Genomic DNA, 13,302 nt, shown 5'->3' on the forward strand with positions numbered 1-13,302 from the left:
CTGAAAATCTCCTTCTCTCCATAGCCAAAAAAAAGAGAGTTTTTTCACCAGGTCAAAATGCCCTTCTCCCCTCCCTCCTGCCAAGATGCCCATTGGTGGGATTTAGCCTTGAGGCTGATGGGAATGGGAAGGGTGGAAAGAAGGGGCTGTTCCTCCTCCCAGGCTCTGTACAAATGCCATGAAGCAAAGCTGGTGAGTTCAGGGCACGGAGTCTTGTTCTGTGTCCTTCAGTTCATCTCCTTGTCCTGGTACTCCTTCCCCTGGGCTCTGCCTGCCCCAGGACCAGGCTCTCCCAGGGATTTACCAAGATCCAGCAGGGATTTCTTGATGAGCCTCACTGATCATGAGAGTTTAACCCCAATGGAGCTTCCTGGGGGCACTGAAATGGTAAAATCCCACCTTGCCCTGAAAGCAGGAGTGGTTGTGGCTCTGAGGAAAGGAGGGGAGGGAAGATGAGGCCAGCAGAACTCACTGAGCTCCAGTTCTTCCACAGGGAGAGCCCTCCTTGGGTTGAGCAGGAGGTGCAAAGACCAGCATCTGCCTGGGCCTGTCAGATGATATTTTTTTTGTCTTCCTATTTAGGCCATATCCTCCAATCATTTTTAATTGGATTATTCATCCTTCAGCAGATAACCTTCTTTAAAATTTGCAGAGATGCTGCACGGGAAAGATGAATTTTGTTATGTTTCATGGAAAGAGAAGTGTCCTGTGATCCCAGAGGGATAACTGAGGCAGTGAGGGGAGTGCAGGAATCTTTGTGCTCGTGCTCATCCCCAGCCTTGCCTGTGCATCCATCCAGGCTCCTGGGATGGAAGGGGATCCAGGAGCTGGATATCCTGGCTATCAGTGCTGGTTTCTGTTGTGGCACAGGAGGTTCTGGAATTTCCCTGCTCGGGTTCCTCCAGCACATTTTGGATACTTGTTGTGAATGAAGAACCTCTGAAGAACTCCTGAGGCCTCTGGGGAAGGCTCTGAGGCTCTGAACTGCTTTGTAGGACTGAGGAGATGTGATAACTATCCCAGGGTGAGGGAGGAAGGCTGGAAGGGATCTTTTCCCAATCCCCATGGCCATGCTTCCCTTCCCAGGATCATCTCCTGTCAGAATGGCCCTCATCCCACATTGATGGGGGAAAGATGGTAGAAAAAAGGTGGAATGAAAAAGGAAATACTTCAGATTTGGAATGAGCATTAAGTCCTGGCTGGGATAAAAGTGTCTACAGGTGAAGGGGAGCAGGTACCTGCTGAGAGTTTGGGGTGAGGGGGCTCAGTGCCTCCTCAGGAGAGCTGGAAACTGGGAGTGGGGTCCCATGGCCCCTTCCCAAGTGGCCAGAGGCTCTTTGCTCATCTTGTGTGGCTGCTGGGACAAGGAACCATCAGCTGCAACTCCCTGGTGTGTGGAGGGCCCTGTGCTGCTCTTGGGGAGGATGGTGTCACATTCCTGGGACAGGAGGGACCCCAAGGACAGCCTGGGACTGTCCCTTGGGTGCTCCACTGCTGGGAGGAGCCTGGCAGCTGTGCAGCTCCTGCTTATCCCTTGGAATCCAGCAGCTGTGCAGCCCCTGCACTGGAGTCCAGCAGCTGTGCAGCTCCTGCTTATCCCTTGGAATCCAGCAGCTGTGCAGCTCCTGTCCTGCACTGGAATCCAGCAGCTGTGCAGCTCCTGCTTATCCCTTGGAATCCAGCAGCTGTGCAGCTCCTGTCCTGCACTGGAATCCAGCAGCTGTGCAGCTCCTGCACTGGAATCCAGCAGCTGTGCAGCTCCTGCACTGGAGTCCAGCAGCTGTGCAGCTCCTGCCCTGCACTGGAGTCCAGCAGCTGTGCAGCTCCTGCACTGGAATCCAGCAGCTGTGCAGCTCCTGTCCTGCACTGGAGTCCAGCAGCTGTGCAGCTCCTGCCCTGCACTGGAGTCCAGCAGCTGTGCAGCTCCTGCACTGGAGTCCAGCAGCTGTGCAGCCCCTGCTCTGCACTGGAATCCAGCAGCTGTGCAGCTCCTCCCCTGCACTGGAATCCAGCAGCTGTGCAGCTCCTGCCCTGCACTGGAATCCAGCAGCTGTGCAGCTCCTGTCCTGCACTGGAGTCCAGCAGCTGTGCAGCTCCTCCCCTGCCCTGGAGTCCAGCAGCTGTGCAGCTCCTGTCCTGCACTGGAGTCCAGCAGCTGTGCAGCTCCTGTCCTGCACTGGAATCCAGCAGCTGTGCAGCTCCTGCCCCTCCCTTGGGCTGGCCCAGCATTTTATGGCACCTGCAGGTGACAGGACTGGGGATGTCACAGGTGCTGAGGTGGTGGCCCAGGCTGTGCCCCCCCTCGTGTCAGGAGTGCGGGGAATCACAGCATTCTGAAAATGAGGTCTCAGGTTAAGTCACATCACCTCGGTGATCCTGGTGGAGCCCCTGGAACTTGGACTGTGGAGAGCTGATCCTGTTTCTCCTCTAGAACTTTTCTCCATGGAGAGCTGGCCCTTGGCTGTTGTGTGCTGCTCCAGGCACAGCAGCTGGGCCATGGGAGAGCCATTCTCATGGATTTGTCCTCTGCTGTCTGGTTCTCTGTGAGGAGCATTTACAGGCTTCCTTTGGGAGTTGCTGAGGGAAATGCACCCGATTTTTCCCTGTGCTCTGCAGTGACCTTGGGAGCTCTGCTGAAAGCTGGGACAGGGCAAGGCTGGCTCAGAGAGGGGGACAGGGCTGGGCCAGTGTCACCCTGAGCTGTTCAACCTTGGCCTTAAGCTCCATCATGACTCAGATCCACTTGGGATGCACCTCTGGATTAGGAGCCTGTGAGCAGCTGATTCCACAAAACTCGAGTTGATGTTCATGGACCAGGAGAGGAAACTGGCCCAGCTTCTTGGCAGGTCCACCAGGGCTTCAGGCCTGGCTGTGAGGTGTGGAGCTCCCCTGGTGCCACCACCCCAGGACAAACACAGCTCGAGGAATGTCTCCAGCTCTTGGATCCTCCCAGAGACTGAGAAAGCAGAGCCCTGCATGCACCATCCTCAGTGGGGAGCAGTAGGATGAGGATTTCTTTTCAAAAGTACCTTTTCCAGCCCTGCAGCAGTGACTGTCCCCACTGGAGCTGCCTGTGACCACACCTGGGTGGGAATATCCCTGTTTTCAAACACATCCAAGCATTCCCACTGCCTTCCCAGGCCAGCTTGGTCCCAGGGAGGTTCCCAGCCACACTCTGGCTCTGGGGGTGTGACAATGACATTTGGGGCTCAGGCCTGGCTGTGCTGAGCAGCCCTGGTGGCTCCCCCAGCCCTGTCCTCACCTCTGTCCTGCAGTGTCCTGGTGGTTGTGGCTCCTGCTCAGGGTTTGACCCCAGTGGGCAGTGCTGGAGCCTCATGTGCAGAACAGCAACTCCTGCAGCCCCTGGCACTGTCAGTGACTCCACCTGAGGGCTGTGGGATCCCTGTCCATCCTTTCCAGCTGCTCTGTCCATGTGTTTGGACAGCTCTGCCAAAGGATCAGAGAGTCACAGAGCGTCCTGAGCTGGGAGAGACCCACAGGATCATCCAGTCCCACCCTGTCCCTGCACAGACCCAACAATCTCACCCTGTGCACCCGTGGGAGTGCTGTCCAAACTCTCCTGGAGCTCTGGGGCTGTGCCCATTCCCTGGAGAGCCTGGGCAGTGCCTGAACCCTCTGGGGATGAACCTTTCCCTGAAATCCAACCTAAACCTCCCTTGGAACAGCTCCAGCCATCCCCAAGGCCTGTCCTTGGGCACCGGAGGGAAGAGATCAGAGCTGCCCCTGTGCTGCCCCTCGGGAGGAGCAGGTTGGTGCTGCCAGTGCTGTCCCCTCCCTGCACATGGACAGCAGGAGGCCCCATAGTGGCTGAGGAGGATTTCCACATCCTCGCTGTGTCCTGATCCCATCACCATGGACGAGGCACGAGGACACAGCACCGCTGGGACACACAGCTGGTGGGGTTGTCACCAGGGAGACAGCCCATCATCCTGAGCTTTGCTGAGCTCCCAGGTGGAGGTTTGGATGTTTCTATCCCAATGGATGGAGGTTTGGATGTTCCCATCCCAATGGATGGATGTTGGGATGTTTCCATCCTAGGAGATGGAAGTTTGGATGTTTCCATCCCAATGAATGGAGGTTTGGATATTTCTGTCCCAGACAATGGAAGTTTGGATGTTTCCATCCCAATGGATGGATGTTTCCATCCTGAGGATGGATGTTGGGATGTTCCCATCCCAATGGATGGAAGTTTGGATGTTCCCATCCCAATGGATGGAAGTTTGGATGTTCCCATCCTGAGGATGATGCACAGCTGTCTCTGCTCCTTGCAGGGAGGGAGCATCAGGTCACTTCTCTTTCCATCACACTGAGAAGAAACTGGACTTTGTTCAAGCCCAGAAAGAGCCTTTTGGCTCAAAAGTGAGGCAAAAATAAATGAAAATATCATTCCCCCTTAACTGGCTGCTCACCCTCCATTTGGCCTCGTGGAGGGGGACAAATTCTGTGGTGGCTTTGAGGCAAGTGACATTCAGCTCTTGGGCTGGAGCATCAGTGGTGACCCCAGACTAATCTGGGGGTCTCTGGGCAGCAGAGAGCTGCTCTGGGCAGTGGATGCAGCAGCCCCTGATCACACTGGAGCTGAGTTTGAACCCTTGGAAGTTGTGACCCACAGCGTTCCCAGTGAGGATGGGGAGGGCAGGTGTGGGCACCTCAGCCAAACAAACACCTCTGCTGGGGCTCCTTATCTCCTGGCTGGGGGGAGCAGCTCCACAGGCTCTGCCCTACCCTGCTGGCTCTCCTCAGAGCTTTGGGCAGCACACACATCAGGGTTCAGGTTGTTCTGGGTGGTGCCATCCCTGCACAACCCCAGGGAGAAGCAGCAGCTGTGGGTACTGATTTTTCCCCCTTATTCCCCACAGCCCCCACCCCGTGAAGCCCCTGAGTGCTGTGCAGGAGGGCTGCAGTGACAGGAGGCAGCAGCAGCAGCACAGGGCCAGCCTGAGCTCTGCACTGCTGGCTCTCCTCAGGGCAGGAGAGCTTTGGGCAGCACACACATCAGGGTTCAGGTTGCTCTGGGTGGTACCATCCCTGCAGAGAAGCAGCAGCTGTGGGTACTGATTTTTCCCCCTTGTTCCCCGCAGCCCCCACCCCGTGAAGCCCCTGAGTGCTGTGCAGGAGGGCTGCAGTGACAGGAGGCAGCAGCAGCACAGGGCCAGCCTGAGCTCTGCCCTGAGCAATGGCCTGGAGAGGCTGAAGATGGTGACCACGAGCAGCGTCCAGCCCGTGGCCCCGGCCGCCCACCCGGACAAATCTGACCCCAAGGTAAAGGTAGGAGCCTGTCCCGAGGTGAGGCCGTGCCAGAGCTGCTCCAGGTGTGCTGGTGGCAGGGACAGGGAGCTGCCATGGGGTGTGTGTGTGATTCCAGGCCTCTGCACCTCCTCACTCCATCGTTCTCCCATCTCCCAAACCTGCTCTGGTTTGGGGCTGTTACTGTGCAGTGTGGGAGTGAATCCCTGCTTGTAGGAACATGGAACGGGTTGGGATGGAAGGACCTCAAAGTCCATCCAGTGTCACCCCTGCCGTGGTGTCCTGGGGAGAATTTGTTGGGATGTTTGGATGGAAGGACCTCAAAGTCCATCCAGTGCCACCCCTGCCGTGGTGTCCTGGGGTGACTCTTTGTATTTGCTATTCTGGAGGGACCCTATTTGGAGGTTTTGTCCCAAATTTGCCCTAATCCAGGACACATGGGCAGGGACACCTCCCACCATCCCAGGGTGCTCCAAGCCCCAATGTCCAACCTGGTCTCCATGAGATATGGAAGGTGGGAGGTGTAGTAGCTGCCTGGCTCTGCAGGGTTCCTGATCCTGGCAGGAGGAAGGTCCTTCCTGGAGCTTTGCTGACCTGGATATATTCCAAACACTGCAGTGCTGGGGCCAGCAAAGCCCCTGGGACACCTCTGAGGACACAGAGGGTGTTCTGAGGGTGACCCCTCCATCCCTTTGTCCACTCCCAATCCCTTTGCCTCCCCAGTGTCACATGGAAAACGCTGCTGGGGTTCACCTGAGTGAAGGACAAGCAGAGCCCTGCTGCTCTCAGAACCCTGTGGGTGCTGCAGGGAGTTCAGCTGGTGCTTTATGAGCACTCTGTGGGATCCCCTGTGTGCTGCTCCTGCCTCTCCAGTTTGGAAACACAGATGTAGAAAGTAGGAATGCTCTGGCCGTTGCTGCACCCTGCACACATTACCAGGAGCAGAGGTTTTAATTGCAGTCCCTGAAGGCCTCTCTTGGTTCCCTGCAGGACCCTGCCCAGCTGGACCAGTCAGCCAAGTATTACCACCTCACCCACGACGAGCTGATCCAGCTGCTGCTGCAGAAGGAGGGCGAGCTGAGCAAGAAGGAGGAGCACATCCAGGAACTGGAGAACTACATCGACCAGCTGCTGGTGCGCATCATGGAGCAATCCCCCACCCTGCTGCAGATCCCTCTGGGTGGGGGCCAGGCCCCCTGAGCCCCCAGGGCAGCAGAGCAGAGCCCCAGCAGAGCCCCAGCAGTGCCCCAGTGATGACCACGCTGTCAATGCCCCCTGCACTCCCTCCTCTCTCTCTCCCTTCTGCTCCCTCCCTTAGCAGGAAAGGGTTCTCTGCTCCTCCCCAGCCCAAGCTTGTCCCAGCTCAGCTCCAGGGAGCTGTAGGGTCACCCCCCAGCACCCTATGGGGAGGAGCAGAGCCTTCCCCACGAGGCAGGTGCCTCTGTAGGTCCCCAAGTGCCACCTCCCCGGGCACTCCTCCTCCTGCCAGAGCTTTAAGTGACCCGTGGACATCTGAGAGCTGGAAACCATCTCCCCGTGATTTCATCCTGCTGCTGCTCCTCTGCCCACACTCCTCATCCTCCTCCTCTTTCCCCTAAACTGGTGTCCCCTGTCACCCTGACTGGTGGGTGACACTGGGGACACCCAGACCCAGTGAGGCTCCCCCAGTTCCCAACCAGAGCCTGTGGGATGTCCCCTCCCCTCCTGCCCCAGTCACCCCCCAGGGAAGGGTGAAGAGCCACCTCCAGTTTGTGCCACTCCCTGAGCACAGGGAGCTGCTCCCCAAAGGGACAGTGCTGCAGTTTGGGGGCCTGGAGTGGTGTCAGAGCCTGGCTGGGCCACGCTGGCCTTGTCACAGCACCAGTGACACTGCCTGGGTCCCTCACAGCTGGACTGGGAATATGGGAAAGGGAAAGGAGTGCTGCAGGAGATCCTCCAGTGCCCTGGAGGGACTGAGGAGGGCAGAATCCACATGGAATTTCCACTCAGTATTCCCAGGAATGGCTGCTCACAGCTGCCCTGCCCTGCCTCTGCCTCTTGTGTTCCAGCACAGCAGGAAAACACCCCCAGAGTGAGGCCTGGGGGGCTCTGACCCCTCTGCAGGGCCCCTGTGGGGTCAGGCACTCCTGGCACAGCCCCCAGGTCCCAAATCCAGCCAGGGCAGTGCCCAGCCTGGGATCAGCCTCAGGGGCAGTGGGGCAGCTTTGGCCACTGCTGATCCCTCAGTGACCACCCCAAGGGCTCTGATTCACCTGCCTGAACCTGATTTGGAGGTGCTGTGGAAGAGAGAGGAAGGATATTGTTCCCTCCCTCATCCTGCCAGGATTTTGGCTGGAGAAGGTGCCTGTGCAGGCAGAGGGACACTTGGAGTGGGATTTCAACATGAAAGGCATTTTCTCCCTCTTCTCCATCTCCCAAAGTTACTGGGCTCTTTTAAAACCTCCCTGCTCTCCTCTTCACTTGCTTCAATGTAGACCACGACTTTGAAGAATGGTGCCTTTTGCCATAGGCCAGTAGCAGTTTCCTACCCCAAAAAGGCTCTGAAATCCCCTTCTCAGCCCCACACAGCCTGCCCGGGGCAGGTTCCTCCTCTGTTTTCCTTCTCAGCCAAGAAAAGGGAGTTAATTGTGTATCCACAGACAGCAGAGCCTCCCCAGCACCCCCTGTGCAGGAGCCCTGGGCACTTCAGGAGTTGTGCACAGCAGCTCAGGAGAAGTGCAGGCAGAGATCAGGAGCTGCCAGGAGCGTTCCAGGATAAAATACAGCTGGAGACAGACAGTGTTGGGGCAGGAGAAAAGGAGCTCTGGTCTTGTCCAAGCCTTGGAGCACTGCTTGAGGAGGAGGATTTAAAGCCATGAACCTCCCACTCCTTCCTGCCTCTCCCCTCCTGGGAAACACCTGAGGGTTTGCACTGTTCAGGCTTCTCCTCCTGTGTTTCTGTTCCTCCCTCTGTGTTTCTGGGCTGGGCTGGGCTGTCCAGGGGAAGGTGTTTGTCCCATTTCAGAAAGTGCCAGGAGCCTGTAGGGTCAGATCCCGTGGGCTGGCAGCCCGAGCCCCTCTCTCTGTCCCAGGGAGGAGCTGTGGGCACTGGGAATGAATCCCCAGGGATGAGTGCTGGGAAAAGGGAGAGGAATTCCTCAGGAGGGCATTAACAGGAGAGGTGCAGAGCCAACATCTCCCACGGGAGGCAGGGCCCCTCTGTGGCTCCCAGTGCACACAAACATCCTGTTCCTGGCCCTGAGCCCCTGCAGGGAATGGTGCTGGTGCTCCCCACACAAGTGCCAATGTTTATATGGATCCCACGGCACCTCCTTCCCCCCCTCCCTCCTCTCCCGTCGTGTCTCACCGCCTCCCTCAGCCCCCTCTGCCTTAGTCAGCTCTGCCTTGTTTTGCTCCAAAAGCCTCACTGTTTTGCACTTGAATATATATATATAAAAATAAAGTTACTCTCAGAGCTCAGCAGGTTGTACCAGGTGTGCAGCCCTGCCAGCAATAGGTGCTTCCACATCTGCCTTTGCAGCAATAAATGCTTCCACATCGCCTGCCTTGCCAGCAGTAGGTGCTTCCACATCTGTTCTTAGCAATATCTGGTCTATTCCCTCATCTCCTGCCTTTCCAGCAATACCTGTTCTATTCCCTCATCTCCTGCCTTTCCAGCAATACCTGTTCTATTTCCTCATCTCCTGCCTTTTCAGGAATATCTGTTTTATTTCCTCATCTCCTGCCTTTCCAGGAATGCCTGTTCCCTCCTTTCCTGCCTTTCCAGCAATAGGTGCTTCCACATCTCCTGTTTTTAGCAATATCTATTCTGTTCCCTCATCTCTTGTTTCCAACAATTCCTGTTCCATTCCCTCATCTCCTGCCTTTCCAGCAATAGGTGCTTCAAAATCTCCCATTTCCAGCAATACCTGTTCTTTCCATCTCCTGCCTTTCCAAGAATTCCCTCATCTGCCTTTCCAGCAATTCCTGTTCTATTCCCTCATCTGCCTTTCCAGCAATGGGTGTTTCCATATCTCCCATTTCCAGCCATACCTGTTCCCTCCTTTCCTGCCTCTCCAGGAATTCCTGTTCCCTCCTTCTCCTGCCTTTCTAGCAGTAAGTGCTTCCACATCTCCTCTTTTTAGCAATCCCTGTTCTGTCCCCTCATCTCTTGTTTCCAGCCATACCTGTTCCCTCCTTTCCTGCCTTTTCAGTGGGTGCTTGACATCTCCAGCCTTTCCAGCAATTCCTGTTCCATTCTCTCATCTCCTGCCTTTCCAGCAATAGGTGTTTCCATATCTCCTGCCTTTCCAGCAGTAGGTGTTTCCATATCTCCTGCCTTTCCAGAATACCTGTTCCATTCCCTCACCTCGTGCCTTTCCAGCAGTACCTGTTCCCTCATCTCCTGCCTTTCCAGCAATACCTGCTCTTTCCATCTCGTGCCTTTCCAAGAATACCTGTTCCCTCATCTCCTGCCTTTCCAGAAATTTCTGTTTTATTTCCTCATCTCCTGCCTTTCCAGCAATAGGTGCTTCCATATCTCCCATTTCCAGCAATACCTGCTCCTTCCACCTCCTGCTTTTCAAACAATTCCTGTTCCCTCATCTTCTGCTTTTCCAGCAATATCTGCTCCTTCCATCTCCTGCCTTTCAAAGAATACCTGTTTCCTCATCTCCTGCCTTTCCAACAGTATTATTGCCTCATCTCCAGCCTTTCCAGCAATTCCTGTTCTATTCCTTCATCTCCTGCCTTTCCAGCAATTCCTGTTCTATTCCATAATCTCCTGCTTTTCCAGCAATTCCTGTTCCCTCATCTTCTGCTTTTCCAGCAATATCTGCTCCTTCCATCTCCTGCCTTTCAAAGAATACCTGTTTCCTCATCTCCTGCCTTTCCAACAGTATTATTGCCTCATCTCCAGCCTTTCCAGCAATTTCTGTTCTATTCCCTCATCTGCCTTTCCAGCAATGGGTGCTTCCGTATTTCCTGTTTCCAACCCTACCTGTTCTATTCCCTCATCTCCTGCCTTTCCAAGAATTCCTGTTCTATTCCCTCATCTCCTGCTTTTCCAGCAATTCCTGGTCCCTCATCTCCTGCCTTTCCACCTGCTCCTTCCATCTCCTGCCTTTCCAAGAATACCTGTTCCCTCATCTCCTGCCTTTGCAGAAATTCCTTTTCTATTCCCTCATCTCCAGCCTTTCCAGCAGTATTATTCCCTCCTGCCTTTCCAGCCATACCTGTTCTATTCCCTCATCTCCTGCCTTTCCACCTGCTCCATCTCCTGCCTTTCCAAGAATTCCTTTTCTATTCCATCTCCTGCCTTTCCAGCCATACCTGTTCCATTCCCTCATCTCCAACCTTTCCAAGATTACCTGTTCTCTCCTTCCCTCCCTTTCCATCAGTGTTATTCCCTCATCTCCTCCCTTTCCATCAGTATTATTCCCTCATCTCCAGCCTTTCCAGCAGTCCCTGTTCCCTCATCTCCCGTTTGCAGCACTCCCTGCCATCTCCAGGTCCCTGGGGCTGCAGTGACGGGTGTCCGTGTCTGTCCTCAGCCTGCAGCAGCCCAGAGCTGCCTCCCTGTGCTCGGGAAAGGTGTCTTAGAGTTCCTCCTGTCTCTGGTCTGTGTTTCCCCACCCCGCTGTGCTGAAAACGTGGGGTTTTCCCCCCCTCACCACACAGTTTTTGTTCTGTGCACAAGAGCAGCTCTGGAGCGGAGCCTGCGGTGTTGGTGTTAAACCTCCCAAGGGAATGGTTTTTGAGGGCCTAAAAGCTTCCTCAGAGAGGGACGGGGATGAGGAGGAGAAGTGGGGAAATGTTCTCAAGTTGTCCATTTGGGATTTATCTCTGTGTTTAGTGACTGAGTCTCCCTGTTTAGTGGTTTGTTTGGGATCCCAGGGGCAGGAGCAGCGTTCCTGCTCTGAGCCACGGGATTTATCTCCGTGTTTAGTGACTGAATCTCCCTATTCAGTGATTTATTTGGGATCCCAGGGGCAGGAGCAGTGTTCCTGCTCCGAGCCATGGGATTTATCTCCATGTTCAGTGACTGAATCTCCCTTTTCAGTGGTTTGTTTGGGATCCCAGGGGCAGGAGCAGTGTTCCTGCTCTGAGCCATGGGATTTATCTCCATGTTCAGTGACTGAATCTCCCTATTCAGTGATTTGTTTGGGATCCCAGGGGCAGGAGCAGCGTTCCTGCTCCGTGTTCCTGCCCGTGCTCTGAGCTCTGTCCCTCTCTGCTGAGCCCAGCACACCCCAAAGGTTTTCTGGGCCAGCAGCAGCTTCTCCCCGTTGTGTTTAAGCACAGCCATAACAATTCCCTGTGGTTTTGCCTTTCTCCTGGAGTTTGTTTTTCCACACTCGAGGCTGCAGCAGAGTGCTGTGCTCTGCTCTCAGCCCACTCTCAGTTGGGTTTTTTTGCTTCTCAAGAACTTTTTGGCCATTGATTTCTTTTCTCCTTGCCTGGTCCTCCTGGCCATGTGTGGGCCAGAAGAACCACCAAGGTTTATTCCTCAAACTGGAACAAACCCGAAGGATTGTGGATTCTCCAGTGCGGGCCAGACTCAGCCTTGTCTGGGAAGGAACCGCCGTGTTTGGGGTTAAAAAACCTGGAAAAAACATCCCCAGGTGGGAGAAGCGTCGGGGGTTTTGGAGTTGTTGGTTCCCCTGTTCTTCACGTCCGCAGAAGTGGGTTCTGTGTGTCTCATGTTTTCAGAGTTGCAACTAAATGTTTATAAAGAGCTTGTTATTTACGTTTTAAGCACTTTAAAGGAAAAAAAAAAATAAAAGTTGTTCAAGCTGTTCCTAGACACTTCTGATTCATTGACAACAGCGTCTGTGCTGACGGCGCCTGGACACTGAGTGACATTTCTGTTTATTTGCTGCAGGAGGAGGAGGAGGAGGAGGAGGAGGGTGTCCAACTCCTCCAGCAGCTTTTCCACCTGCCCTGACAGCGCCCTGAGTGCTGTGCAGTGGGAATGGCTGCAGGAACCTCGAGTTCCTCCCCAAATGCTGCTCCTGGCTCAGGTGTGGGGCACCGTGAGGGGTTCAGGATCCTTTCAGGTTTCTTGGTTTGTGCCCCAAACATCCCCAGGCTGTGGCTGGGATTGGAGTGAGCCTCCATGGGGTCAGGCTGGATTTTGGGGAATCCATTCCTGGGAAAGGTTTATCCAGCCCTGGCACAGCTGGAGTCCCCATCCCTGAGGGATGTCACTCCCTGTGGATGTGGCACTTGGGGACACGGGGGCAGTGGTGGCACTGCCTGGGGGTGGTTGGGCTGGATGATCTCAGAGGGATTTTTGACCTGAACAATTCCAGGATTCTCTCGGCACAGCAGGAGGGTCGGGGTTGGTGCTGCATTCCTGAGGATTGGGGAAAATCGGGGAAGAAGGGGAGGACAGGACAGGACAGGACAGGACAGGACAGGACAGGACAGGACAGGACAGGACAGGACAGGAAAGGAAAGGACAGGAAAGGAAAGGAAAGGAAAGGAAAGGAAAGGAAAGGAAAGGAAAGGAAAGGAAAGGAAAGGAAAGGAAGGAAAGGAAAGGACAGGACAGGACAGGACAGGACAGGACAGGACAGGACAGGACAGGACAGGACAGGACAGGACAGGACAGGAAAGGAAAGGAAAGGAAAGGAAAGGAAAGGAAAGGAAAGGAAAGGAAAGGAAGGACAGGACAGGACAGGACAGGACAGGACAGGACAGGACAGGAAAGGAAAGGAAAGGAAAGGAAAGGAAAGGAAAGGAAAGGAAAGGAAAGGAAAGGAAAGGAAAGGAAAGGAAAGGAAAGGAAAGGAAAGGAAAGGAAAGGAAAGGAAAGGAAAGGAAAGGAAAGGAAAGGAAGGAAAGGGAAGGGGAAGGGAAGGGAAGGGAAGGGAAGGGAAGGACAGGAAAGGACAGGACAGGAAGGAAAGGAGGGAAGGAAAGGAAAGGAAAGGAAAGGAAAGGAAAGGGACAGGACAGGACAGGACAGGACAGGACAGGACAGGACAGGACAGGACAGGACAGGACAGGACAGGACAGGACAGGACAGGACAGGACAGGAAAGGAAAGGAA

General features: G+C 54.9%; 1 protein-coding gene and 2 long non-coding RNA genes across 9 annotated transcripts in view; 2 read left to right on the plus strand and 1 right to left on the minus strand.

Moving 5' to 3' along the window:
* The window catches only part of RAB11FIP5 (RAB11 family interacting protein 5), a gene marked incomplete at its 5' end in the record, with an annotated part of 43,136 nt that extends 35,955 nt beyond the window's left edge, over positions 1–7,181 (plus strand). Inside the window, 2 exons of the mRNA XM_083861862.1 lie at positions 5,103–5,289; positions 6,259–7,181. Coding sequence (XP_083717988.1) covers positions 5,103–5,289; positions 6,259–6,468 — 397 coding nt within the window. The 3' untranslated portion in view covers positions 6,469–7,181. The remainder of the gene's footprint in view (positions 1–5,102; positions 5,290–6,258) is intronic.
* Positions 7,182–9,026: 1,845 nt separating this feature from the next.
* LOC310909746 lies at positions 9,027–10,664 on the minus strand. 7 transcript variants are annotated; one of them, XR_014590172.1, is made up of 5 exons: positions 10,579–10,664; positions 10,384–10,481; positions 10,247–10,284; positions 9,221–9,737; positions 9,027–9,131 (listed from the first exon to the last, which is right to left on the minus strand). It is a non-coding gene; the product is annotated as an uncharacterized lncRNA (long non-coding RNA). The 7 variants fall into 7 exon arrangements; XR_014590173.1 differs by having other exon boundaries at positions 10,247–10,289; XR_014590174.1 differs by having other exon boundaries at positions 10,247–10,322.
* On the plus strand, positions 9,099–12,133 carry LOC310909747. The gene is made up of 3 exons (XR_014590178.1): positions 9,099–9,145; positions 9,568–9,739; positions 10,647–12,133. It is a non-coding gene; the product is annotated as an uncharacterized lncRNA (long non-coding RNA).
* Positions 12,134–13,302: the final 1,169 nt, after the last annotated feature.

Source organism: Zosterops lateralis, assembly GCF_965231275.1.
Source record: "Zosterops lateralis genome assembly, chromosome: 5".
Classification (NCBI taxonomy): domain Eukaryota; kingdom Metazoa; phylum Chordata; class Aves; order Passeriformes; family Zosteropidae; genus Zosterops; species Zosterops lateralis.